Raw genomic sequence first — 25,134 nt, 5'->3', positions numbered from 1 at the left:
CCATTGTTCTAATAAATTAGTCAATATCGACCAACTCGTGGGTTTTTGTCTATGGTCTACATGTGTGTTTTGTGTGCGTGTGTGTGTGTGTGTTCCCTTCGGTCTCCCTCGCGCCCCACCTCCCAACCCCTTCGTCCAATCAGAGCTGAGAACGGCCATTCAGGCCTCGCGACCATGGGCTCACTCGCGAGGAGACAGTGGGGGAGGGTCACGTGTGTACACACTGTAGGGCTCAGCAGCACTCCAGCAGTAGTAAAGTCTGCAACGGACGGCCCCCTTTTCAGAACAAGCCTCGGCCGAAAAGTTGGTAGATGTAGCGCCTCTCCGCCGTAACGTAACGCAGTAAAACGGCTCTTTTTGCTGTTGATTTTCGGCTTTAAGAGCGCGGTGTTTTGGGACGCGTGTGTGAAATGAAAAGACTGAGAAATGCCAGTGGAAATGCAACATCCAAACCCAATGCCTCCGTAGGTTTGTCACCGAGCCAAATCTATACGATTCTGGTAAGTTTTAATTTCTGTTGTTTTATGATTTCCACCAGCTGGAATGGGATCGCTTTTGCATTTGCACCTCAAAGTGTTAGAAAAGTGAATGTTGCCCCCGGCGAAGAAGACGGCTAGATGCGAGATTGAGCGGCTGCGCCAACAATAGCAGAACAGAAATGGTAGAATAGTGGAAAGGCGGTGACAGCTATCCACGCTTTGATCTTTGCAGTCAAGTGTGATGGAGAGACACCATGTCCGCAATATCCAACAGAGAACACCATATGCTGGTTTGTTTTCTTCTTGCCTGTGTGGCTGTAGAGGCTGTGCAGTTTTAACGACGCCTCTGTATATTTGGAAAACAACGTCTGAAGATGTTCCCCATGAGATCGGCTCTCTCCAATTCTGAAGAAAAGTTTAATCAGAGGTCTCTTAAGTTTAAAGCTCCTTCACTGGCAATGAAAACTCTTCTTTTTAAGTTGTGGTAGACTGCTCTTTGCAGGAATAATAACCTGTATATTGCTGACATGACATCTGCCATTGAGACCTAACGTTAGGGCTAATTGGACGTTATAATGTAATCATGTGCAATGTTTATAACTAGCAGACTTTTGGTATTTAGTCTTGTGAAGTTTCATCATTCATATAAAATAACAAACTGCTCAAATAATACCAATGCTAGATTATTATACTATACTACACATTAATAAGCTACTGTATGGTGTCCTAGTTTGTAGTTATCTTTTCATTCAGTGGTTTCAACAGGATTTGACATCTGTGTTTTTGATTAATAAAGACTTTTGATCAGCTTTTGAAGCCACTGTTCAGGCTTATTATAAGAGATGTCACTATACTGTATGTTTCCCTTGGTTACTAATTGTGTACCACTTATTATGGCCGGCAACTATAGGAGGCTGAGCGAATGCTACGTTTCTGACGAAGTAGTTCTGCTCAGATAAGTCTCACCACTCACCAAATTAAATGCTTCTTGAGATTTAGGCTTTGCACTTGTTGTTGTCAACTTCATCCATGTGACTGAAGGGGACTTGGGCATGTGTGCCATGGCTTAATGGCAGTAAGCCTGCTTTGGGCTGACCATTGAACTCTGACTCTGTTGATGCCTGTCACAGTTCAACGTGTTGCCAAAAAGACGACGAGGACGCTGACTTGACTGGCTTTGACCCGTGCTTGACCGGAGCCTCTTACACTAGAGCCTGAGCAGCAGCGAGCAAGTCAACATTTTGGACCTTTTAGTTTTTCTGTAAAAGAGATTACAGATTAACAACAAGGATGGTTGGCAGGTAGATAATTGACCTGGACAGTTTTGCCCCAAAATATCTGAAGTTTGTTAGAAATTAATTAAAAAACAAGTCAGCTTTCTTACTAACGAATTCAAGAGCTGTGACTCAATTCTGTGAGGACTGGTAATAGTTTGGGGAAAATGTTCTGAATAATATAAAAACCACCCACAGAAATGGAGTTAATGGCAAGTGTTTAAATCACCTCTGAGAGCTTAGTAATTTCAATTTCCAAAACGTTATGCAGCATTAGCATGCTAAGCCCTCATTAATAATATCAGTTAATGGACTGTTTTCCAAGAATAATAGGTGAGAAATGCACTAGAACCAGAAAATATTTCTTTCTTAAATTAACCATTTCAATCTTAATGTCATCTAGAGTAAGTAGTTTGGTTCTGTGGGTAGGTACTTAAAATTATACACTATTAATTGCTAGAAAATGTTTTGCATCAGCTGTCATTGTGGTATACTGCACCTCTGACGTTATTGCACAGTCACAGCATGTGTGTGCTGAGAAATGTGAGTCATGTATCTCACATAGTAAGTTATTTTCTTTCTGTAGTATTTCTGTTGTTTCTCCACTGCACGCTGGTGCAGACGCAAGTAGCCAATCATGTGACATCACTCAGTACTTTCTGAGAAGAGCCTGTAAATTCCAGTAAGGATATATGAGGGGTGTGGGCCCAGTATGTCACACTACTCCCATCAGCCCGCGAGATCTGGCTTCAAAACGCTGAGACGTCAAGCACGTGGGCGTCACTCGAGATCATGTTTGGTGGGGCTGAAGCATGCTAGAGCACGGCGTCCTCCTCTGGGAATATTTAACTTAACTACTTTTGACGTGGAGTAGGGCAAAAAGTTCAGACGGGGCTTAACCAAGTCTACGACTGCAGTCAAAGGCTTGCAGGAAGAACTCCGACAATAGCTTAGGCTATTCTTATGTAGCCATGTAATTGTATACTGCGCTTTTACGGGAAGCAGGTAGCAAGACACCATCTACCCCTGGTTTAATTCTCACATACTCTCATGCATACTTCAATGACATACTTAAATCATTGCATACAATTGGCTTAAAAAGAGAGACAACTACTGCAAATTCATATGCCATATGCTCATGTGAAGAGCGTATCTCTGACCTTAGCTCAACCCCAACAATATCGCTTCCATCTGTAGTTTTGGAAGAATCTGACAGGGGCTTTAAATTGAAATGGTCCTCATTACTGTGGATTCAAACAGACAAAGCTCATACATTATGATTAGGAGTAGACATTTTTTCTTTCACCTCGCCTGTTTGTCCCCTCAGCGGAGTGGAAAACTAGCGATTTCATTATCATGGGCTGCTGCTGGCAAAATGTGCAGCGCTAAAGTGCAATGACAGCGTCAAAGTAGAAGTTGCCCAGAGTGAATTGATGAAAGACTAGCAGTGGTTGTTCACAAGTTTAATATGAAAACCATGATTTAAAATATTGTTTAATATGGGGCAATAGCAACTGAATGTGTTTTCCTTCTTTGCCGTGACTTAGGGGGAAATGCAGAGGAGACTAATTGTTTCCTAATACTGTAGCAACTGCCATTTTTCTCTCTATTCATGCGTCATAATAGATGTATTGTGTGGAAACTATGCCTTGATTGGCCCATTTTTTAAAGAGTGAAGTCCCGGGTTTGTAACTTTTAAAAAGTAGTGCCTAATGGGTCAGTATGAAACAAAAATGTGTTTACATACCATCAACTTTTTGTCACATCCAGCAGGTAAAATGGGAATTTCCAAGGTTTCAGTTCCCACAGTCCAGTACGCATTATAAATGCCATGGTGTTAGTTTTCATTTCTACTACATAGAAGTGTTGTCGTTGTCAAGATCTTGCATCAATTATGAGACTAACAGGAAACAAAGTATTTGGAAACAAACCGTATAAGTAATCAAACACCACCAGTACGTCACAGCCCCATTTAGCCAGAATTTTCAGAACCCGGGAAGCAGAAGTGTGAGACAATGTGTAATGAAAGGATGGGTACAACTGCTGGACAGTCAGCCATAATGCTGTGTGGTCTCTTTAATAATACTTCTCTCTCCTTAAGTGATCAGAGGTTGTTGAAAAAGTGAAGGGAAAACAAACTTTCTCCAATCTTCAGCACATTCAGAGAAAAGCACATAATCTTTGAGAGAAGACCATAGCTAATTATGTACTTGTCAAGGCCTGTTTTAGTAAATGAGTCACCTCGCTGCTTATGTTAGAGAGCAGTGTTTACAAGAGGTCTGACCAGTGCTTCTGTCTTGGTGAAGACAGGTTGTTTTGAAAAGAGTAACTCTACACTTTCTTGCTCCTGATCCTGGTCCAGTCCAGCTCTGAGCTCCTGCCTCCACTATAGTCTCATTACAGCCAATTGGAGTAGTATTAGAGGAGGGACTGAGCCTGTGTGTGTGTGTATGGGTCTGTGTCTGAGGCTTAAGGCCAGGTTTCTCTGTAGTGGCGTTACGTAAGTGAACGGAAGAATGTTTTGCCTTTACTGGCATGGTTACTCATCCTGAAAACAAAACTGCCTCCCTGCACTTTGTTCCACAGTATTTCCAAGGGAGAAGTTTCTTTAAGATAAACACACATGTATATATTTTTTATTTTTGAGTTTACTCTTATGTGATTATTCCCCTTTAAAGCATTTTTTTTTTAGGATTGAAGCGAAGCATTTGGAACCATAACCAAATTAACTGGAGTAATAAAATAGAGTGAACTTTCGGCGATAGCTTTATGATCTTCCGTTTCCTTGACCAAAGCTGTTTGAATAATTTATTGAAAATGACCTGAGTTAATTATGCAGTGCATCTTTACATAAGCTCTTTCAAAACTTGCAGCCCCGTCAAGCTTGATCCCAATAGCTCCCAACATGTGCATGGTCATTTTCTTCGACCTTGCCCTGAACTCCAACCCCCGCGACAGTCGTGACTCGATCCTCACTGACCTTTCCCCAGAGCCTGCTTCACATTTCACTCTTTATAAATCTACCCATCACCACGTGCCCAACCTCCAAGTCAACCTGAACAGAAGGTGCATGTGCTTTACTCAGTCTGTAAAGTGTCAGGGAAGAAAAGTGTTTTTCTTTATCTGGCTGCTTGACCATGTGAAAAGCACAAGGGCAGCACTCCACTGCTAGCAATGCCCCTGCATGTGACGGTGATTGAGAAAGAAAGAGAGGCAGAGCTAGACAGAAAAAGCTTGCCGAGGCGTCAAACACTTGCTTTGCCGAGTGTGGCTCTCAAAGGGCAGAAATAGTGGGTTTTGAGGCTGAGCTAGCAAACGAAACATATTGTGAGGCGTTTGTATTCAGCCAGTCAGATGCAGTGAAGTGAAATTAACAGCGTTACCTAGAGCATAATAGCTGTGCCGTGGATTGTGTGTTTTTGTGTCAAGGTCTTGTTTGCTCCCCTAGCAAGCAAAGAAACTGGAGGAAAAAAACACTGAATGTGGTTTTGGACTACACTTACACTTAATATCCATTACCAGCAATAGAAAGGAATACTTAGCTCTACTGTGATGCATGATCACTACTTCAACATAATTCAAAATAATAAGGGACTTAATGGCATCTGGGATTTTAAACTCTCAGCTTGAACTTATTAAATTTGTAATCGAGCCAGGCAGAAAACACTGACGGAATGGCACATGAAACACATACGTAGTACATGAAACTTGTGTCCTTATACGATCACAAAAAATTACAATGTGATTTTGGTTACTTTATGATTGTGGTTTTACCTCAATTTCTGTTTTTTTACATGGTTTTAAAGGGATACTTTTATGTAAACCAGCTCTGTATCATGGCAATGTGGTTGGAGTGTGCAGAAGAACAGTGTTTGGCTTCCTTCTTTGGGGTTTTTGGCAGATCGCAAAGAAACAAGTGGATCTCGGTTGACCTTCGATGCTCAGGGTTCCACGCGCTGTGGCCACAGAGGGAGGCCAAACATTGATCAACATTCATCTGCGTACACTGCCCATATTGCCATGACAATCCGCAAAATATCTCTTTCTTATAATGATAACAATGATATACACAGTTCAATGTTCTGATCTTATTTTACATAAAGGATTTTTCAACTTCAAATGAGTTAATCATGATTACCTAGATCTAACTATTACTGGTAATTGATACCTTAACCGTATTATCTGTTGTGTAACTAACTTTTGTCTCCCTTACTCTCCTACAGTCGACTTGTTGAGCGACTTGGCCTGTGTCAGAGCCCAGCGATGTGGCTCTGCATGGTTTACAATGCGACGGACACCAGCGTGGACTTCAGGCTCTGCCAGGACTTTGGCCTCATCCTGTCAGTCTTCTCCATCATCTACCTCCTGGTGTGCTTCCCGTTGGGGCTGTGCTACAATGTGCTGCTGGTCGTGGTCAACCTCTCCAACAAGGTGTCCATGACCATGCCAGATGTTTATTTCGTCAACATGGCCATCGCAGGAATTGTGCTCAACCTCGTGGCGCCCGTGGAGCTGCTGAGCTCCACCTTCACCCGCTGGCATGCGTGGGAGTACAACAACGAGATCTACATCACCCTGATCATCCTCTTCAACATCTCCTCTCTGGTCATCATGTATTCCACCACACTGCTCAGTCTGGACTACTATATAGAGCGGGCACTGCCTCGTACATACATGTCCAGTGTGTATAACACCAAACACGTGTGTGGGTTCATCTGGGGCGGCGCAGTGCTCACTAGCTTCTCTTCGCTGCTCTTCTATGTGTGCAACCACATCTCCACTAAGATGGTTGAGTGCTCCAAAATGCAGAACAAGGAGGCCGCCGACGCCATCATGATGTTCATCGGCTATGTGGTTCCAGCTGTGGCTGTTCTTTATGCCTTTGTGCTCATTTTGCGCATTAGGAAGGAGTCTACACCTCTGGACCAGGACTCGGCTCGCTTGGACCCTTCTATCCACAGACTGCTGCTAGCCTCAGTCTGTGTACAGTTTGTACTGTGGACCCCATACTACATGACCTTGTTGGTACACACTGTAGCCGGTGCACCAGGGTACATTACCAACGTACAGTACTTACCTACATATTATTTCTTGAGATGTGTGTCTAAAATGCTGGCTTTCTCTAGCAGCTTTGCGATGCCTCTCATGTACAGGCAGATGAACAAAAACTTCTCAAACAAGCTTCAGCGGCTGCTCAGGAGGCTGCACTGCAGGGACCAGTCCTGCCCTCATGAACGCTCAACAGTGCAGCAAGTGGTGACGTGAGATTACCCCCTCCCACTCCCCCCTTTCAACCTCTTGGCATAACCGGCACTTAACACCCCCCAACCTCCCACCCCCCACAGAGCCTGTATCTGACTGGGCTTTCTTGCTGCTCTGGATTGTGTTAAGAGCGACGTAGCTAACTGTGGAATTTCCTGTCACCTTCCAGAACTTGATCTGATCTATCCAGTTCTGCAGCGAGAGGACAAACCAAACAGAAACCACTAAGTGCTGTTATTTTTTGTCACTGAGTGAAGCTCTCCCCCTAAGACACTTGAGCTTCTAGTTTGAGGGCCGTAAATTGGCACAATCAGCTGATAACTACGCAGTGCTGTTTCACGCAGACGCTAATAAAGTCCTGTTAACAAGGGACTCCCAAGCACTATACAATTGCAGTGGGTGCAGCTTCCTTGATACAGGTGCATTATGAATATTCTGCTGACAGTGTGCAGGTTTCACCAATGCATGACTGCCTAAATTTCACTGTAGTCACAATATGCTACTACACACAAAAAGTCCTAATAAGAATACCACACATAATAAATGAAGCGTGATGCTTTCTCCAAACACACACGCAGAACCAGTGTGCTATAAACTTTAATTATCAAGTTTAGCCAAGTTATTTTGTGTCTTGAGAAAAAATAAAACACAACCCCGCATTGGATGGATGGTGGCTGGTATATCAACAACCCACCACAGCTAATGAACTTTGCGTTCACATTTTGCGCTGCCGGTGAACATCAATGTTTACTGCCCTCAAAATAGAGGCCTTGCTCACTTGAATGAGAAGACAGTTCTACCTTTCCAGAGCTGAATTCTCCTTTAACTTCAGTGTGTTGAACATGATTCCTCATTGTCAGAGTAGATAATCTTCACGTTTTAAAGGTAGAGTACAATGTTATTGGTCTCTTCATTTCAAAAAGTGATTTTCCTTCTCCACACCAGTCCTACCCTGTAGCTAGATGTACTGTAGAACCTGGCATGAAGAGATGCTCGCATTTCACTTTTATAAATTGAATTCTGAGGTTTGACAGGCTCGCAGGCATAAAGAGATTAATCTTGCATATGTCAAGCTCCATAACAAATATCATAGAATTAATTAATATACATCCAAACCACTTTGAAGTCACACATAACTACATGCAAGCATATAAAGCTTGTATTCAGGGTTCAGACATAACCGGTATACCTCTTGTGAGCTCTGCTGAAATCACATCACCCTTTAACAATAAGCAGTTCAGAAAAACTCATTAAAAATCAGCTCATTAATTTGAGCAGAGAGCCTCAGTCCAGTATGTGATTTATTAAGGAATTATGCATGGAGAGCCTCACATAGGGTTAGTGAAGTCCCCACAGGGTCACAGAGAGGGCCCACTGAGGAGGTGGCATGTGCATTCCCTGAATTGTATGAGTGCTTGGAAGGTTTTGTCCAGTGGGAATATGAAGCCTGACCGGGTCACTCAAGAGGCACTATCAAAACCTCCACAAATTATAAATGACTCGCCTGTCAAGCACTCGCAAACAGCATGTTTGATGCAGATTTTGTTATGCTGCTCAGATCCATTGAGGTAATCTGCACATTATTGATAAAGCTGCTTTGATTTCTTGCCTACCACTTAATGAAAAGTGAACAGACCAATAGTGATGATTCCCAGCTATAAAATTACAGTATATATATATATATATATATATATATATATATATATATATATATATATATAGAAAAATGTTTTTGAATGAGGTCTGTTGCATCACTTCATACGTTTAGTTTTTTATCTGCTCTCTGATTGAGAGGGCCAGTTTAATCATCCTGTGAACAGATACACCAGCGGGGTGGGGCATTCACTTGAAGAGAAATGGAAGGTGGGCACACTGTTATATTCAACTCCCACACAACAATAAATCATAGTTACTACCTTTTTGGGCTATTTCCACAAGTGTGCTTGGCTTTCAGTGTTAATTGTTAAGGATTGCCAGCTGTACTAACATAGATTTGATACTTTTTATACATACATTAAATTCTGATTAGGATTATAATATCACACATACACATACTGTATTGTTTTTACACATCTCGTGACTAGGTATAGTTTTATCTACATTTGAGGTATGAAATAAACAGTGTCCAACATTTTAATTTTCGCTGCATAGCCCCACCCTCATTATGTGTTTCTACAATCAATCAGAGAAAAGTACTGTTTATTTTCAACTGAGGCTGTGTGTTTACACTATGTGCTACAGTATGTGCTGCCCCATCGAAAAACGTACTTATCGTGACAGAGTTAATCATTATTTGAACTCAGTTCAAAGTCCTAATGATTACTGTTCAATTAGGATTGGAAGGCAAACTGTAGTGCATGGTTAAATGATGAGTTGTTTGAATCAAAGCCTGTGGTAGTCCACAAGATGGTGTCCAGAGCCAAATTGGTGCACTAAAGATTGCAGTTCACCAAAATTCTATCATAATCCTACAATTTCACTTGAATTATGGTAAAAAGTTTGAATGTCTCCAAGTTTTCAGATTATGTGACAATTGAGCATGTTCCCATCTGTATTTTATGCAGTTAATCTCTATTTTCTATCTGCAAAAATGCCATCAAGTTTTGCATGATTATTTTGAGTTGAAATGTGCATATGCCATCTAAAATTGGCTGCAAATACACAAAGGTCTCATTCTTAACACCAATATCCAATTAGGTTGTTTTTTTTTACCATTACACTAAATTGCACAGAAATCCAGTGTTTTTTGGTTTTTTAAATATCTATATAACTAAGAAACAGAACCAAAAACGTATTCCTTGGCAGAGGTAATGATTAGTAATGATCACCACAATTGGACTCACTACACGATGCACACAACTTGAAAATAAAGCTTCATCAAAGTGAGCTCAAAATCACACCCAACTCAGATTACTGCTCCGGTCTGAGTTCGGTTTATTATTTCAGAGGGGCCATAAGCTCACATCAGTGTGATGATATTTGAGCAATAATCACAGAGTTCAGTTAAATTGCTGAAACAGACCAAGTGTAAAAACACTCTCAAAGTGCTTGCGTGTCGAATGTAGGCAGATGAATTTTAGCTATTTGAACAGCAAAACCTCAAAAGTCCAGATGAATCCACTTTCAGATGTGATGCTTTTGTGACTGTGTATGCAAGCGTATGTGTATAATACAAAATAATGTGTATATATTGTATGTGAGAGATTTACAGGAAGATACCTTGCTCTTTCAAAAATACAGTATTATTTTCTGAGAGATATATTTAGATTCTGTAAGTAATCCACTCTATTGTCAACTGAGTCAAAGACTGATTAAACAATAAACTAACATGGATATTACCACTCCTTATCTCAATGAAATGTGACAGCATTTGGTGAAAATATGCCAAAACATCTGCAATGTGGTCTGTTGTTGAAAGGCTGCTTGGTCCTAAGCAGCCCTAAGGCTTAATCTCTTTGTTCTTGCAAAAAGTCAACCAAATTTGACAAGTTTCAGGGAGAGAGGACTTGGAATTGGCGCTTTGTTCCCAGAAATGTCCTTGAAATGGAAAAATACTATCGTCACTTTTCGTTTTCATTTGAAAAAGACTGGCTCCTGACTACATTTTTGCTTTTATCTACAACTCAGGTATGAAAACAAAACACTGCTAGCTCTTCAACCCTGTGATCAGGTAAGGGCGATGGGCAGGTTGCTGAGGTTTCTCCGTCCTCTGACCTGCTGTGACAGTAGTGAGGAGGATGACACAGAGACCCTTCAACCACAATGCTGCACACTGAGAGCTATGTACCTGCCTGCAAGATAAAGCTGGCAGGGTTGAGATGATTAAGTGATAAAGCAATATGTGAAATCCTGGCTTTATAATTAGATGGCTTACAACTGAAGCTCAACAGGCTGAGTGAGGTAAGGTGCCATCATGCAGAGAGGAGTGTATCAGCTGTTGTCACTATAGAGACATGTGATTGCACAATCGTGTGTGTTTGTGTGTATATATCTAAATATATAGATATATATATTCAACATCTTTCGAGCCAAAAGACAGAGCAAACATATGAGGTCCACGAGGAGGGGGAGGTCTTGAATATTATGTACTACATCTGGAAATGATATGATAATGGAGTGAATTGAACATGGTTGTCATGGTTGCCGTTTCCCCCCTCTGAGGACTGGAGTTTCAAGGGGCTTTTGCTTGAGTTTGTTAGCTCAAGCAAACAACACAAAAGACACAAAACATCACTCAGTCAGTGTATCATCTCTAATCACATGATCCATTTTTTATTGTTAAAGAGTAGGAAGCCAATGAAGCATATGGGTTTCATTTTTCTAAGATGTAGGACTAATGCAGTTAAAAAAGTACCTTTAATCATTCATTATTTGTCTCATTATCATTGTCTGAAAATGCACTGGTCACAAGCAGTAGGTCTCCTAGCTAGCGAAAGGGCAGTCAACCAATAGAGTAAGCCACTAACTCATTTCAAAAGCTACTTTCTTGTCTTTACTGTGTAGCTATGGCTGCCAGGCTGTTTCTTGTCTGGGAGCAGTTTCCAGGTAACTAACGGAGATTCCGGAGACATGCTAGCTGTTTCCCCCCGTTCCAGTCTTTGTGAGATTTCCGTGTCTTTTTTTATTTTTTAGAGAAAAACAGGTCGAGGTACTATATAAATACTGAGAAAGTATCAAAATGCTCAATCCAACGAGAAATGCACACAGCCTGTATTCAGAAACTGTGCCCTTCAACGAGCTGTCAGGACTTCTACAGTTGTGATGTCACAACTATACTTAATTATTTAAGTAGAAAGTGCCACTACAGTGCAGTTACAGTTGTTTCCCGGCTGCACTGATGGTGCACCAAGACAGTGCAGATGCAGAAGACCAGGAAAAGCTGACCAATCAAAACAGAGGGGGACTTAAAGAGACAGGCGCTAAAACGGAGCGTTTCAGAAAGAGAATGAATTCAGGTATATAATTAAATTATTAAAAATAATATTTAGGTTGAACATTAAATCATTTAAAAGTGTTCTAATAGAAACCCAAAATACAAGTATGAACCTGAAAAGGAGCATAATATGTCCCCTGGAGATCTGGTTTAGACAACGAACAAACACAAAGGAATGCTATCTAAATTAACTGCGTGTAAAACGACATGTTTTGCATTGTTTTCCTCAGGTTTCACTGAATCAAAGGGTACCACGAAAACTTCTGAACTGTACAAGCATCTGTGGGAATGGGGTAGAGCTGACAAAGCACTTTTTAATGTGCAGCATTAGTCTTAATGTTGTTTTTCTCCTTTAGAGGTTCAGCCAGACCAAAGGTAGGCCTATTACACATGGCATCGAACATCAGACCACCTATGAAGCCAGAACATTTGGCTTGTGGCTTCAAATGTTTTATCTGGCTGTCAACCAGATTTCACACACAGCCACAAACCAACGTTGTTTTTCTTAATGCGGGTCAAACTGAGCCTCAGAATGTAAAGGCGAGAACAAGGCGAGACAGATTACAGTGAGTGTTTAAGAAATATACCTCACACTGTGATCCAGGTTGTCAGAAAGAGGGCAGCAGTGGAATAAAATCCTTAAACCTTTAAACAGGAAGAGAGTAAAGTGTCAGACCCCTGAGGACTAAATACATGTAACAAAACTGATAATGTAAAAGAAATGAAATAGGAAAGGTTGGACATTTTCAGAATACACACTAGAAAGACAACAAGCTGGTTTTGACCTCGAATTGGATTTAACCAATAAAATAATAACACAGATAAAACATGTACAAAAGGTTTGAACTGGTTACTGTCTTCCCATTGGTGAACAAATTAAAACAGCTATAGTTCTTGGCTTCGATGTTGTCCTTGACATGTTTGAATGCTCCCACCACATGAATCCTACGGAACAGAGCAGAGACTTCAGGGATATTTGACCCACCACATCACTTAAGCTCTCGGGGGACAAGTGGACCGGGGCAGATGCTTTGAAAACAACCCACCCTTCCTCCCCTGTCAATCTTGTTCTTTGCTTTTCCTCTTGAAAAATGGGAGAAGAGAATTGAAAAAAAAAAACCTAAACAATAAAATTTCGGCATCAGCTAAATATCGAGCATGGCCCTTCAAGCAGTGCAGAGGAGCTGGACTGCGCAGGATGTTCCATTCAGAGGTTGTGGTTGCGGCTGTGGGAGATGTTGGATGGAGCCAGAAGCACATCACACTGGTAAGTGGAGGCAGATGAGGGTGCCCTCCCTCCTCTAGACCTCCCACTTTCACTCCCCCAACCGCAAGCAGTTAAACCCCACAACTTCCCATTAAACGAGTAATGTTGTCTTGTTGATTAGATGTCACTCGTTGGGATGTACTGCTTTTTACTCCTTCGAGGAAAAGCGTCTTTTTCATACAAGAAAACAAAAGTTGTTATATTGTCTTTACATCATACGATTTTATGGCTATCACAATAAAAAACTGAACCAAAGCAAATGTTGGATTTACCGTATAATTCTATTATTTGGCTCTCAGCCTCTTTTAAAGCCACTCACCTCATCTTCCTCATAATCAGTCATTCATTTCTCTGATTCAAAGAGTTTGTGCAGTGATAGTCATTCACTGTTTATGCCAGTGGGCCACCCAGTGGGCATGAACAGGGAGTGCATCCTCTCTCACACAACCCTCAGCAAAGGTTAGAACGGTCTCCTAAAGGAAGTACTTGAAGCACAATAAATTCAGAGATTACAAAAAGGAGGCCAGTCTAGAAGGAAGGAGACGGTAGGCTTACATTTTACAACCATGTAACTGACAGAAAAAGACATTAAACAGAACAACCTGTCGCTATAAATAGTTTTGCTGCAACACATCTCGCTATTATTTCAAATGGTTTATATCAGCCTTTCCGATCACACATCATTTCAGCCATTGTTGGTACATGCAATATCCTTTTTCTGAGTACATTTTCCAGATGAGGTTCATTGTTTAGTTAACCTTGTGTTACCTCACTTGATCAGGTATTTGGGAGAGCTTTATTGTCTGAAGAAATCCTAGAATCAATGTCACAACTTGTTTGTGTCTAGTTAGTGTTACGACATCTGCGCCAAGAATGGTTTGACTGTCTTCGATCCATTTTCACTAACAATTAGACCAAATATTACCAATGTTACTGGCTCAGCTTGAGTGCTGCGTTAAAATGCTCACTTCATTTTTTTCTCATTTCAGGTTATCACTATTCAGGGAAATATGCACACTTGTCTTCCTTTCTTCTGCCCTTCCCTCCTCTCTTTGAAAGTCTCTAGCAGCTTTCCACTAGACTGACCTCCACATCCCCACTTTCCCCTTATCTGGGTGAAGTCATGCGGACTGAATAACTGAGATTTCAGGTACATGAGAGAAGATCACACAAAGCTGGCTTGCAGTATGACCTCTGCTCTCTTCATTCTTTATCTCAGCCAATGAATCGGCTTTCTAAACTCTTCCTCTCTTTTCCAAAAAAAAACAAACTTGTTTGTGCCAGCAGGGCTACCAGCTGCCGTATTGACCCTGTCAACTCCTTCAGACTATCACTGCTGCTCTGCTGCGCCATTTCTCGATAACCAAAATCTTCTCCAAGACATGAGGCGGTACCATCTGCACTCAAATTAGCAAAAGGCACTTTTCTTGTCCAAGATGAAGCTAGCGCTTGACTCAGATGCCGACTCCATTTTTTCCACACTAAAACATACTGATTCCAACTATGAGCCCCCAACTATTTTGGGTTCAAGGCAGGGACTGTGACTATTATGCCACTGAATAACTCCACGCATGACTTTTCTCACTCCTCGCATTACTTTGTCCTATCTACAGCACAATCAGTCCTCAAATGTTTCTTGTCCTTGCAGGTCTGGAGACACAGGACCGTATATATTCTTGTGTTACCTGACTACCTGTGAGAAACCGATAGCATTAAGGGAAGTAAAACTGCCACAAACAGGACTGTACAGAGCCATGACATCAGCTCATGGTATGCAGGGTAGCATTGAATGGGCTTGAAGCATGCTGAAGTGAGGCAGTGACACCTACAGTAGGGTCTCTGCATTAAACCACATTTTTAAAACATATTTTTTCCTTCATCAAAAATCAACTTGATTGGACTGTTGCAGACTTTCATGCAGAAAATGTTACAAGAGCTGCAGCAGAGAAGACAGATGAGACAGGGTATAGACAGCTCAGATATACCACCTTAAAGTGCATTGGATATATACAGAATCAATTAGAGGATGTCATGTATGTAGCAGTGCATTGGAGTTGTCCTTTTGAACTGGCTGGCAGGCATCACTTTGCCTCTGTAAATCATAAATTGTACCCACCAATAACTCTGTCCACCATGTCCAAGCTGGAGGTGTGGACACCGGGGGGGATGTGACCCTCAAACTCTACTCCACTGTCTCTCTGTTGTCCTGGAGCGGGTGCACAGCACTGCCAAAGGAGCTACAACCTAAACCAACCCAAACATCCGGGCAATGATCCAGCCTTGGCCTTGACTTCTCTCCCCCCTCTGGCTGTCTCTAGATGAAGTGACATTCCCACCAGAGTCACATTCTGTCTTTTGGAGGCAAACTGAGAATTATTGTTGTCATGGACTTTTTTCTCCTCTGGTTTTCTTTAATCCTTATTCGTTCTTTTTCTAAAGTCATTCCTCCTACCCACTGCTGTGTTTGCATCTTCTTGCTGATCATCTGGGAATATATCTATGATATCAGTTCATTAAATCAACAGCATTGTCCAAGGTGATTTGGTTTTACAACTATGCTTTGATATGTTGCAGTCTGCTCAATATCAATATGTATAGCTCTGTCATAGCAGATGGTTATTGTATGTCTGCAATTACGGCACGCATCTGCAGTTAATGCCACCCAGTCAAAGAGACACACTAGCAAACACCATATCAAATAGGTCTCCATAGCCACAGTTTGGACACAGATTAGTTAAAATGATGTTAACGTTACTCCTTGCCCAGGAGCAAAGAGTCTGTTCTCTTTCCCCCTTATTGGGAGTGAAGGTTCACAGTTTTTTCAAACCTTATCTGAATGTAATTGCAGTATTGAGAATGAACAGTAAATAAACCAATGGGGCCAATGTATTTTGTTGTGTGTGGAAATCAATAATCAATAAAGATCAGTGATTAAAGGAAGGTCACGTGTGGTGTGTTTGCACGGCCCTTAATGCTAAGAGCTAGACAACCCCAGTGAACAAATACTGCAAAAAATATAAGTGGTTTCCATAACAACACAACCTGGTCGAGGTACACTCTGCAGTACTTATCTGCCCAAACTTTCCATTGTGTCAAAATCAGCTCAGATGCTCAGCGGACACCTGGAATCACAACTGGGTTAAAACTAAAAAGGGAATCTGATGAAGCATGGGGACAAACCATGGGCGACAGATCATCTCTTGCCTTTTTGTCTCTCCCACCCTCCTCTCCTCTCCAGACAGGGTTGGGCCAAACAGCAGGTGGTGCAGAAGAGAAGCCCAGACATGGGATTTACAAATCTCTGGCTCTCAGACATCTGCACAGGACAATCATGGAGGAGCAACAAATCCCAAAATTTAAAAAGTAAGTCCTACTTTTGAGATTTGTGCTACTGTTTGTGGTTATGGATTAGTTGTATGTGGTTTCATGTCATTTTCAAGTGTAAAATAAATAACAAAATAATAAGTAGGTGATACACTAACTACACTGCACGTATTTGAATTGGAAAATATGCAAATCAAAAAGAGCTCAGAACAGAAAAAATGTTTAAAAAATGATTTCAGTTTGTTTTGAATTATTCTATCCTGGTATTAAAAAATGATAACTTAGGATTCAGAGTAAACTACATTTTGTAGACAAGTAACTTGTTCAGTTACAGGAATAATTGACTTTACATTAAATGATAAAGCACTAGCTTTTAGTTGGATTTTGAACTGAAAATGGATGGTGGCATGCTGCTCATGCTGTGATAGTGATTATTTATTTATTGGAGGATTTAAAAACTACAGCAGAAATGTTCCTTGTAATATTAACAGCCTATACAGTACATTCATTTATCCTATCCTATGTGCATGCATGTGCCGAACTACTGCAGTGAAGACTACTTTTAATACGAATGCATTAATATTGCAGAAGGTTTCCTCTGGAGGAAATAAAACCCTAAGGGCTGTGAGTGTTTGCTAAAGGTCATGTTTTCCAAACCGAATACAGTATTTCTATCACGGGAGACGATCAGAGATTTTGAGCCTGAAAAAGAAAGTATAGTTAGTAACGTACAAGCTTTCAATGAATTTAAAACATAGATTTTTGTGTTAAATGAGTTCAAAACTCAAAAGAGGGTGATGTATGTCCAGTGGAGCCATCCAAACATGTTCACACAGAGGTTTGTTAAATGTTAATGACAAATATGTTTTCATCTTGTCAATTAATAGTCAAGTCTAGACAAGCCGTTCTGAGTGAGCTGGGATTGGCTGAGGATTTCTAAGGAGGATTTCAATGCATCTGTTTAAGTCTGAAGCTTGAATGTTAATGTGCTTACTTAGTTGTCAGCCATCCATTTTAGACCCCTTTAAACTTCTCCCTCCAAAGCAGACGCATGTCATTTTCATAAATAATCTTAAGATTTTTGTGTTTTTTTTGTAAAAGCGTTCTTTATCTCATAGTAATGCTCATTGAACCGCACACAAGCTTGCTGCTTTTTTTTAGTCTGTGCACCTTATTGTCTTTCCTGTTCTGATTTATTTTTCCTACCCTCCTCTCCACAGATCGGGTGTCACAGCAATAGCGTCCCTGGCCGAGGCTCGCTGAATAAAGATGCACATGCATTTGGAGAGACAAATCAGATGACTCAAAAGAGGGGATAGACCCCTCTCTGCTCTCAGGACCACAGTTTGTGATGATGTGAGTCATCAGGTTACAAATGCCAAAGACAATTTTAAGACATGGAGACGCTTGACACCGTAACCCTTTCGTTCCACTCACCTGCATAGATGATTCACCCGTTAAAGAGACACAACTGGGAACTAACAGGGTCTAATGATGTAGCTACAGGTGACTTACATGTGGCCTATGATTCAAGACAGTCCGTTCACAGTCAGTATGGAAGTGCAGACAACCTCTCTGGCCTGGATATATGTTAACAGTACAGAGCAACTGAACACTTCATATGACAACACAACAGATTTGATTGATAACTCTGACAAATACCAATCTTACATCATTGGTCTCTTCCTGTCCTGCCTGTACACCATCCTCCTCTTTCCTATTGGATTTATTGGTAACATCTTAATCCTGGTGGTGAACCTGAACCACAGAGAGAAGATGACCATCCCTGACCTTTACTTTGTTAACCTGGCTGTAGCTGACCTCATCCTGGTGGCAGATTCCCTTATCGAGGTCTTCAATCTGAATGAGAAATATTATGACTACGCTGTCCTCTGCACTTTCATGTCCCTGTTCCTGCAGGTCAACATGTACAGCAGCATCTTCTTTCTCACATGGATGAGTTTTGACCGATACATTGCCCTTGCTAGCTCCATTAGCAGCCGCCCGCTGAGGACGATGCAGCACGCCAAGCTCAGCTGTGGCCTCATCTGGATGGCTTCCATCCTGGCTACTCTTCTACCCTTCACTATTGTGCAGACCCAACACAGGGGTGAGGTACACTTCTGCTTCGCCAACGTCTTTGAGATTCAGTGGCTGGAGGTTACCATTGGCTTTTTGGTGCCCTTCTCCATCATTGGTCTATGCTACTCTCTGATTGTGCGAATCCTCATGAGGGCCCAGAAGCACCGTGGATTGTGGCCACGTCGGCAGAAGGCCCTGCGCATGATTGTGGTGGTGGTTCTGGTGTTCTTCATCTGCTGGCTGCCAGAGAACGTCTTCATCAGCATTCAGCTGCTGCAGGGCACAGCTGACCCATCGCAGAGAACTGTTACCACTCTGTGGCATGACTACCCTCTCACAGGCCACATTGTTAACCTGGCAGCTTTCTCCAACAGCTGCCTCAACCCCATCATCTACAGCTTTCTAGGAGAAACCTTCAGGGACAAGCTGCGTCTCTTCGTTAAACAGAAGGCCAGCTGGTCAGTAGTGAACCGCTTCTGCCACCACGGCCTCGATTTACACCTCCCTGTCAGGAGCGAAGTGTCAGTGGTGTGACTGTTAGGTAGAGAGACAATTGTTATGAAACTGATTCCACAGAATATGCTAAAAGTTCTTTATATCAAAGTGATATGTCACCAAGTGTGAAATATGACCTCAGCTTTCTTCATCTGCTTTTTAGCTTTCCCTCATAGTTGTACCAGCGTCTCAGTGAACCTGCTCACTTTCTGAACAAGAGAATGCACACTCAAAGAAGGGTGGAAATGACTTGATGAGTGCATCACTTTAAGAAAATAACAGTGCGCATACAGTACTTAATGCTATTTCTGTGTGTATATGCACATTGGATTGCTTTGAAGTGTATTTGGTGTGTTCTTTCTTCAGAAAGTTAGCAAAATGTCAGCATCCACCCTTTACATAAGTCTATAGCCAGTGGGCTAAGATAACAAATGGATAGATGAGTGTCAGAGGAAACCAGTCAATAATGAAACGTTTTACATTGTACTGTATGATCTAAATCTGTGGGCTAATCTGCAGGAATAGAAAAGGCTGCATCACAGCATGCATAGAGGAAATAATACGTCACCTCAAATCTAATCAGGCTATCCGCTTCATTAGCAAGAGAAGGATAATTTCAGTTAAAACCCACCTGTATTTTCACCTGCATAATGTCAAAAGAAAAGCCTGACAAAATGACTGCTCTTAACTGTCCGGGACATCACAATTTGACACAGAAAAAAAACGGAAGGAGCCGTGGCTTGCATTATTTTCATTCTGTTGAAAGAAAATGGCCTTTTGTATGGTTAAACATTCATTGGACAATGCAAACAAATGTTCACAAAGTGTTTTCTTATTTTTAAAAATAAAGAAAATCTCCCACTTTTCCAGGAATATAAAGTGGATGTTGTGTTTTTTAGATTTCCAAAAGACCAAACAACATTAAAGATGAACCTAGCTAGTTGTGAACAGTACATGTATAAGAGTATTACATGGAATATACAGTATACAGGGGAATATAGCTAGTACGTCTTTCATTCATTTATTACTTGTTATAATGAAGTTTTTTTTCACAGTGAGGTGAATTAAGAACACATAAATATACTTTTCCTGGGATTGATGTAAAAAATCTGCTGTCTGAGCACACACACACACACACACACACACACACACACACATATGTAAATATTGTGGTTAATGCAGGAGTCAGTGAATGCTCATTTCAAAGATGGCTGAGTTATTACCCATCTTGTCAGCCCCTGTTAGCATGATGGTAAAGCAAAAAGGCAGGTGTTGTTTTGCCAGGAGCGGATGAGACGGGGTAAACACATCATTCAATGTTGACATCCTGAAGCTACTGCAATCTTTTGTTCTTACCCATCTTTAACACATTTAACACTGATAAACAGCAATAGCCAACACTAGACCTAGGGGGAAAAATACACGTAAAGCATAGTTCATCTGCACGTTTGTGGCTTGAATTTGTCTCTGTAAACTGATTCAACTCATTTTTTTCATTCAATTAACGCAAACACTTAAATCAAACATATTTTGATACCAAAAGCCATTAATGTAAGTGTGGATTCTCTAAACATCATCACTTACAATTTGATAAACTGCTATTGACAGAACAAAGGAGCTCATCAACACATTGACCACAGGTTAATGTAAGGCTCATTACCAGGCTACACGGGTGCAGTTTACGCATTTTACATAGTTTCCCATCATTGGCTCGATGATGGAGGTTCCAATGAAACCTGCCGTTTGTTGATCCGTCAGAGCAAACATTATAAAATCTTGTTCTGTAATATTGCGCTGCATTCCAAAATTCAATAGTGTTCACAATTCTCTGCATCGTATGAAATATACAGGGTTTACAGAAATTTCCTTTTTACATTTGTGCAAAAGCAAACAGCATGCACAACAGGTTCTGTGCATTGGGAATGCTAAAACAAAAGAGTTCAGGAAACTATCACGCGTAAGTTGAGGATTGTACATCAAAATATAAAATCTGTGTATTGCCAGCCTGTGGTGGGCCTGAGCTGTGTTTGTGCATGAGGCAGCTACAGATAATGGCGTGACTGGGAAAAACAGGAGTCCAAACCACAAACTGTTATTCCAGCTGTAACAGTCCAGGCAGCCTGGGAAAGCAGCACTGAGGATTGTTTTAGTGATTGTTTATGAGAGGTCTGCAAAAATGCACAACTTGTTGTGGTACATGATACTGAAGATTCTTTCGCATGTTGTTTCCATTACACAATTTGATGTCCCATATCCTTAACGCTCAAGCAAGAAGTCGGTATGGTTGGACCGGTTAGGTATAGTTTATATATTTGTATTTTGTATGTGAATGTGTGAAGGGTAGAATCTTCTGTAAATGGCTCATGGTTGTATCAGAGCTACAGAAGGCACAAAGACAGGAAAGTAATATTCCAATGAGAGCACGACTTTCAGTACCTGAAAGAGCTTGACATCACATACACACACATGCAACCACACACATTCGAGATGCTGTGAGAAGAGGTTGACAGTGGACTGTGTGTACAGCTGAGACTACTGAGTAAGGTTAAAGGTTTGTAGTGACTGACGTCACAGAAAGGAACAAGGGTGTGACTTTTCCCCTTGCTTTCATGCAATACTTCCTCTGGATGATGCTGGATTAAACAATAATTCTGTGAGGAACAAAGCCATCTGGTAAAATAATGCAATACACTATTCATTTATAATATTGAGAAGATTGTCAATGAGATGATGATAATGTAAACCAGAGAGCTTTTTACTGACCAAATTGGATGAAAAAGTTGATGGTAAAATCATAAAAAAAAGGTATATACTTTTTCAGGCATATGGGCACATTTTCCTCATTGTATCACAGCTACTGTTGCTCAAAGACTTCAAAGTCCATATATAAACAGAGTGACCGATTTATTAGGTGATATTCGATATTATAATGCACAAAAGTTAAAGTAAGTTCAGGTGTTGTTTAAACTCTATGACGATTTTGGAGGCTGTAGGTAGGGTTGGTGTTATTATTAATATTAATTAATATTAGCATTATTTTTGAAACATGCTTCTAATATTTTGTCGCACTCATGCATGCGAATGAGGATGTGTAAAACATTAGAAACATCTTCTCAATAAAGCAAGTCTCAGTTGAATCAACATCTTCAAAAACGATTTCATTGCAGAGCTGCTGCATTGGATTATTGTACAGAGGCTGCAGAACTTGTACCTAAATTCAGCTTCCAATCCTTTATCAACTGAACAAATCCAGGTCCAATCTGGTTTATGAAATGAATGACAATCTGCACTTTGAGCTATTTAAAAAAAACAAAGAATGCAAAATATAATTCAACAATAAGGTAAGCACCTTTCAAATAGTTTCTTACATAAGAAAGGTACTGGACATTGGGTGGGGCATGTCAAAGTAATTACAACAGGGCAATCCAGAGTTCATGCATAATTACAAGGCAGCGCACTCGGTGGACCTTAGCAGCTGAATAATGGATTAGACGTATAATTGCATTTGTAAATTAAAATCCTTTGCAAGAAAAAAAAGATCTGCATAGAGAAGATTAGCTTACCAGATACAAAAGGGAAGAGAGGGATTGGAGTTTGAAATGCTCTAGGCAGACCCCATTAAATTGCGTATTGCCAATAATATATTGTACATGTATATTAAAGCAATGAAAAAACAAAAAAATATTGTTAGCACGAAAACTGAAATTTGAAAATTCACACTGGAGGCAGATTATGGAGTAGAATAAACCAAATTTATTGTAGTGTCTGAGTCCTCCAACAACAGAAAGACTCCTAATACTTGCTTCATATTTTCCCCAAATAGAAAACTTACATTATCAGATATTCTGCAGAATATAATTTAGAATTTTATGAACAACACATGCATTGTAAAAATACTGTGAAATTAATATAACTGTTGTGACATCAGTTATACACACCTATTTGCTAAATGTAGTAATTTTGGTCTAATGTTAGATCACTGAGATGAAAACAAATAAAACAAATGAACAAAAAGAGGAGTAGCTTGTATCACAGTATTTCTGAGCTACATAGAAAAGCTTCATATAGAGAAAACACGAGGCTTTGCACATCTATCCCACTACACACAAACCCACCTTTATTAGAGCTGTGATCTTCACAAGTGAGGAGTTCAAATCTAAAAGTCAGAGATTCTCACATGATGACTCAGTATCTACATTATAATGCAACATGTGAAAGCTGTTTCATGTTTTGAGGAAGTCTTAAGAGAAGAAATGTATTCTTCTTCATTCAGTATTCACATATTTGTTGTTGTTTATGCCACTGTCTTGTGTATTGAAAACTTTTAAATTTTAACTTTTTTTTAATTCAGAAGGTAAGGCATTTCATAATTGTAAGCATTTTACTGAAATGTTAAATATGACTACCAAAAATATGAAATAATTAGGAATTTTATACTCAAGGTGTATACTGTAGATAATTAGACAATCATTTGCAGAAGATTAAAGGTGGAATATGGAAAATGAGCAGAACACCGCCATCTAGTGTCTTAAGATCGTAGTCGCAACAACAAGAAATAATTAAAAGCAGTCACATTGCCAGATTGGTCAGAACCGGCCCAGTAGCCTACAGGAGACTGGAGTCTGTTTGAGCCTGTTTGAACCCAGTCCCTCCTGCAAATCGCGCCATAAAAACGAGTATCAGAGGAGTTTAACTGACAGTTACCATTAGCCATTACAGCTAAGTAAACATGAAAGTTAGCTTACACATCAAGGAGAAACGTAGCCATTTCGGTGTGTGTTCTAATGCCGTCGAACTCCTTTATCTCAGTCAATATTTGAATACATTATATTTAGTCAATCGAGTGAATGCTTGGCCTATATTGACTCTCGTTTTTCTCGTCTCCAATCACTAGTGGGACAAATAATGCAGCTGCAGGCTTGACAAAACACATTTCCGTACAGTAGCTGAGGGCAGCTGTGGATCAGCAGTAGAGTGGGTCGTCCTCCATTCGAGAGATCGGTGGTTCTATCCCCAGCTCCCCCACATGTCGAAGTGTCCTTGGGCAAGACACTGAACCCCGAATTGCTCCTTGTGCTGCACATGGGTGTGTAAATGTGGTGTGAATGGTTAGATTAGATGGTATGTAATTGTCTACTGCCATCTGTGTGAATGTGACAAGTAGTGGGAAAGTGCCTTGAGTAGTCGGAAGACTAGAAAGGCTCTATATAAGTCCATTTACCATTTAGCTGCACTGAACAACAGTCAACCAACGCTATTGGCTGGTACAATGTAAACAGAACATGACAGAAAGTCCATAACCCCCTAGAAAAAGTTTTAATATTCATTCAGAATAAAGTCCCAGTCCCAGTCTGGTCAGATGCGTACATGAACTGATGAAGCCTCTTGGATGAGAGGTGAAACGTCTTCCTAGACAAATAACCAGGTCAAGTTGCTTTTGACCGAAATTGCTTTGAGGATAACGATGGCCTGGACAAATTAGAATATTCACAGGCTTATTCAGAATAAATATATTTTTTATGGAAAACCAATACTTCGTTCTGTACCCCCCAAAACGCCCCGTGGGTGTATTATTATTATTATTTTTTTAATTTTGGGGGGCGGCAATAGCTCTGTCCATAGGTGACTTGGCTGGGAACCGTAGGGTCACTGGTTCAAGTCCCGGTGTGGACCATGTATGGAGCGTGGACTGGTGGCTGGAGAGATGCCAGTTCATCTCCTGGGCACTGCCGAGGTGCTGTTGAGCAAAGCACCGAACCCCCAACTGCTCGGGACGCCGGTCACTGGCAGCCCCCTTGCTCTAACAACTCTCCTTAATTGCATGTATAGGTCCTGTCTGGTCATGTGTGTATTTCGGGCCTGTGTGTAACATGATTAATAATAAGAGTGAAAAAATTCAATTTCCCCGTTGCGGGATCAATAAAGTAATTCTTCTTCTTCTTTTTAAAGTTTAGCTTTTAATAGACCATATTCGACCTTCAAAAGAACAGACTTTTTTTTGTTCTGTTGGCTCATTGA

The 25,134-nt window shown here is 40.8% G+C and overlaps 2 protein-coding genes across 2 annotated transcripts; both read left to right on the top strand.

Annotated features, from left to right (window-relative positions):
- Window positions 1-312: 312 nt before the first annotated feature.
- On the top strand, window positions 313-8,662 carry gpr146 (G protein-coupled receptor 146). The gene is made up of 2 exons (XM_083931999.1): window positions 313-500; window positions 5,977-8,662. The coding sequence occupies exon 2, from the start codon at window positions 6,017-6,019 to the stop codon at window positions 7,016-7,018; it is 1,002 nt and encodes a 333-aa protein (XP_083788125.1). The 5' UTR covers window positions 313-500; window positions 5,977-6,016; the 3' UTR covers window positions 7,019-8,662.
- Window positions 8,663-17,984: 9,322 nt separating this feature from the next.
- Window positions 17,985-19,155, top strand: gper1 (G protein-coupled estrogen receptor 1; the record flags this gene model as incomplete). Its single annotated transcript, XM_083930780.1, is given in 2 exon segments — window positions 17,985-18,050; window positions 18,052-19,155. Coding segments are annotated over 2 exon segments (1,170 nt in total).
- Window positions 19,156-25,134: the final 5,979 nt, after the last annotated feature.

This window comes from Echiichthys vipera, assembly GCF_963691815.1.
Source record: "Echiichthys vipera genome assembly, chromosome: 17".
In the NCBI taxonomy this organism is placed as follows: domain Eukaryota; kingdom Metazoa; phylum Chordata; class Actinopteri; order Perciformes; family Trachinidae; genus Echiichthys; species Echiichthys vipera.
Note: the sequence above shows the minus strand (reverse complement) of the source record. Positions and strands in the feature narration are given on the sequence as shown.

Excerpts from the sequence above, each read along its gene's own strand:
- gpr146 (XM_083931999.1), top strand. The coding sequence starts at position 6,017 with ATGTGGCTCTGCATGGTTTACAATGCGACGGACACCAGCGTGGACTTC.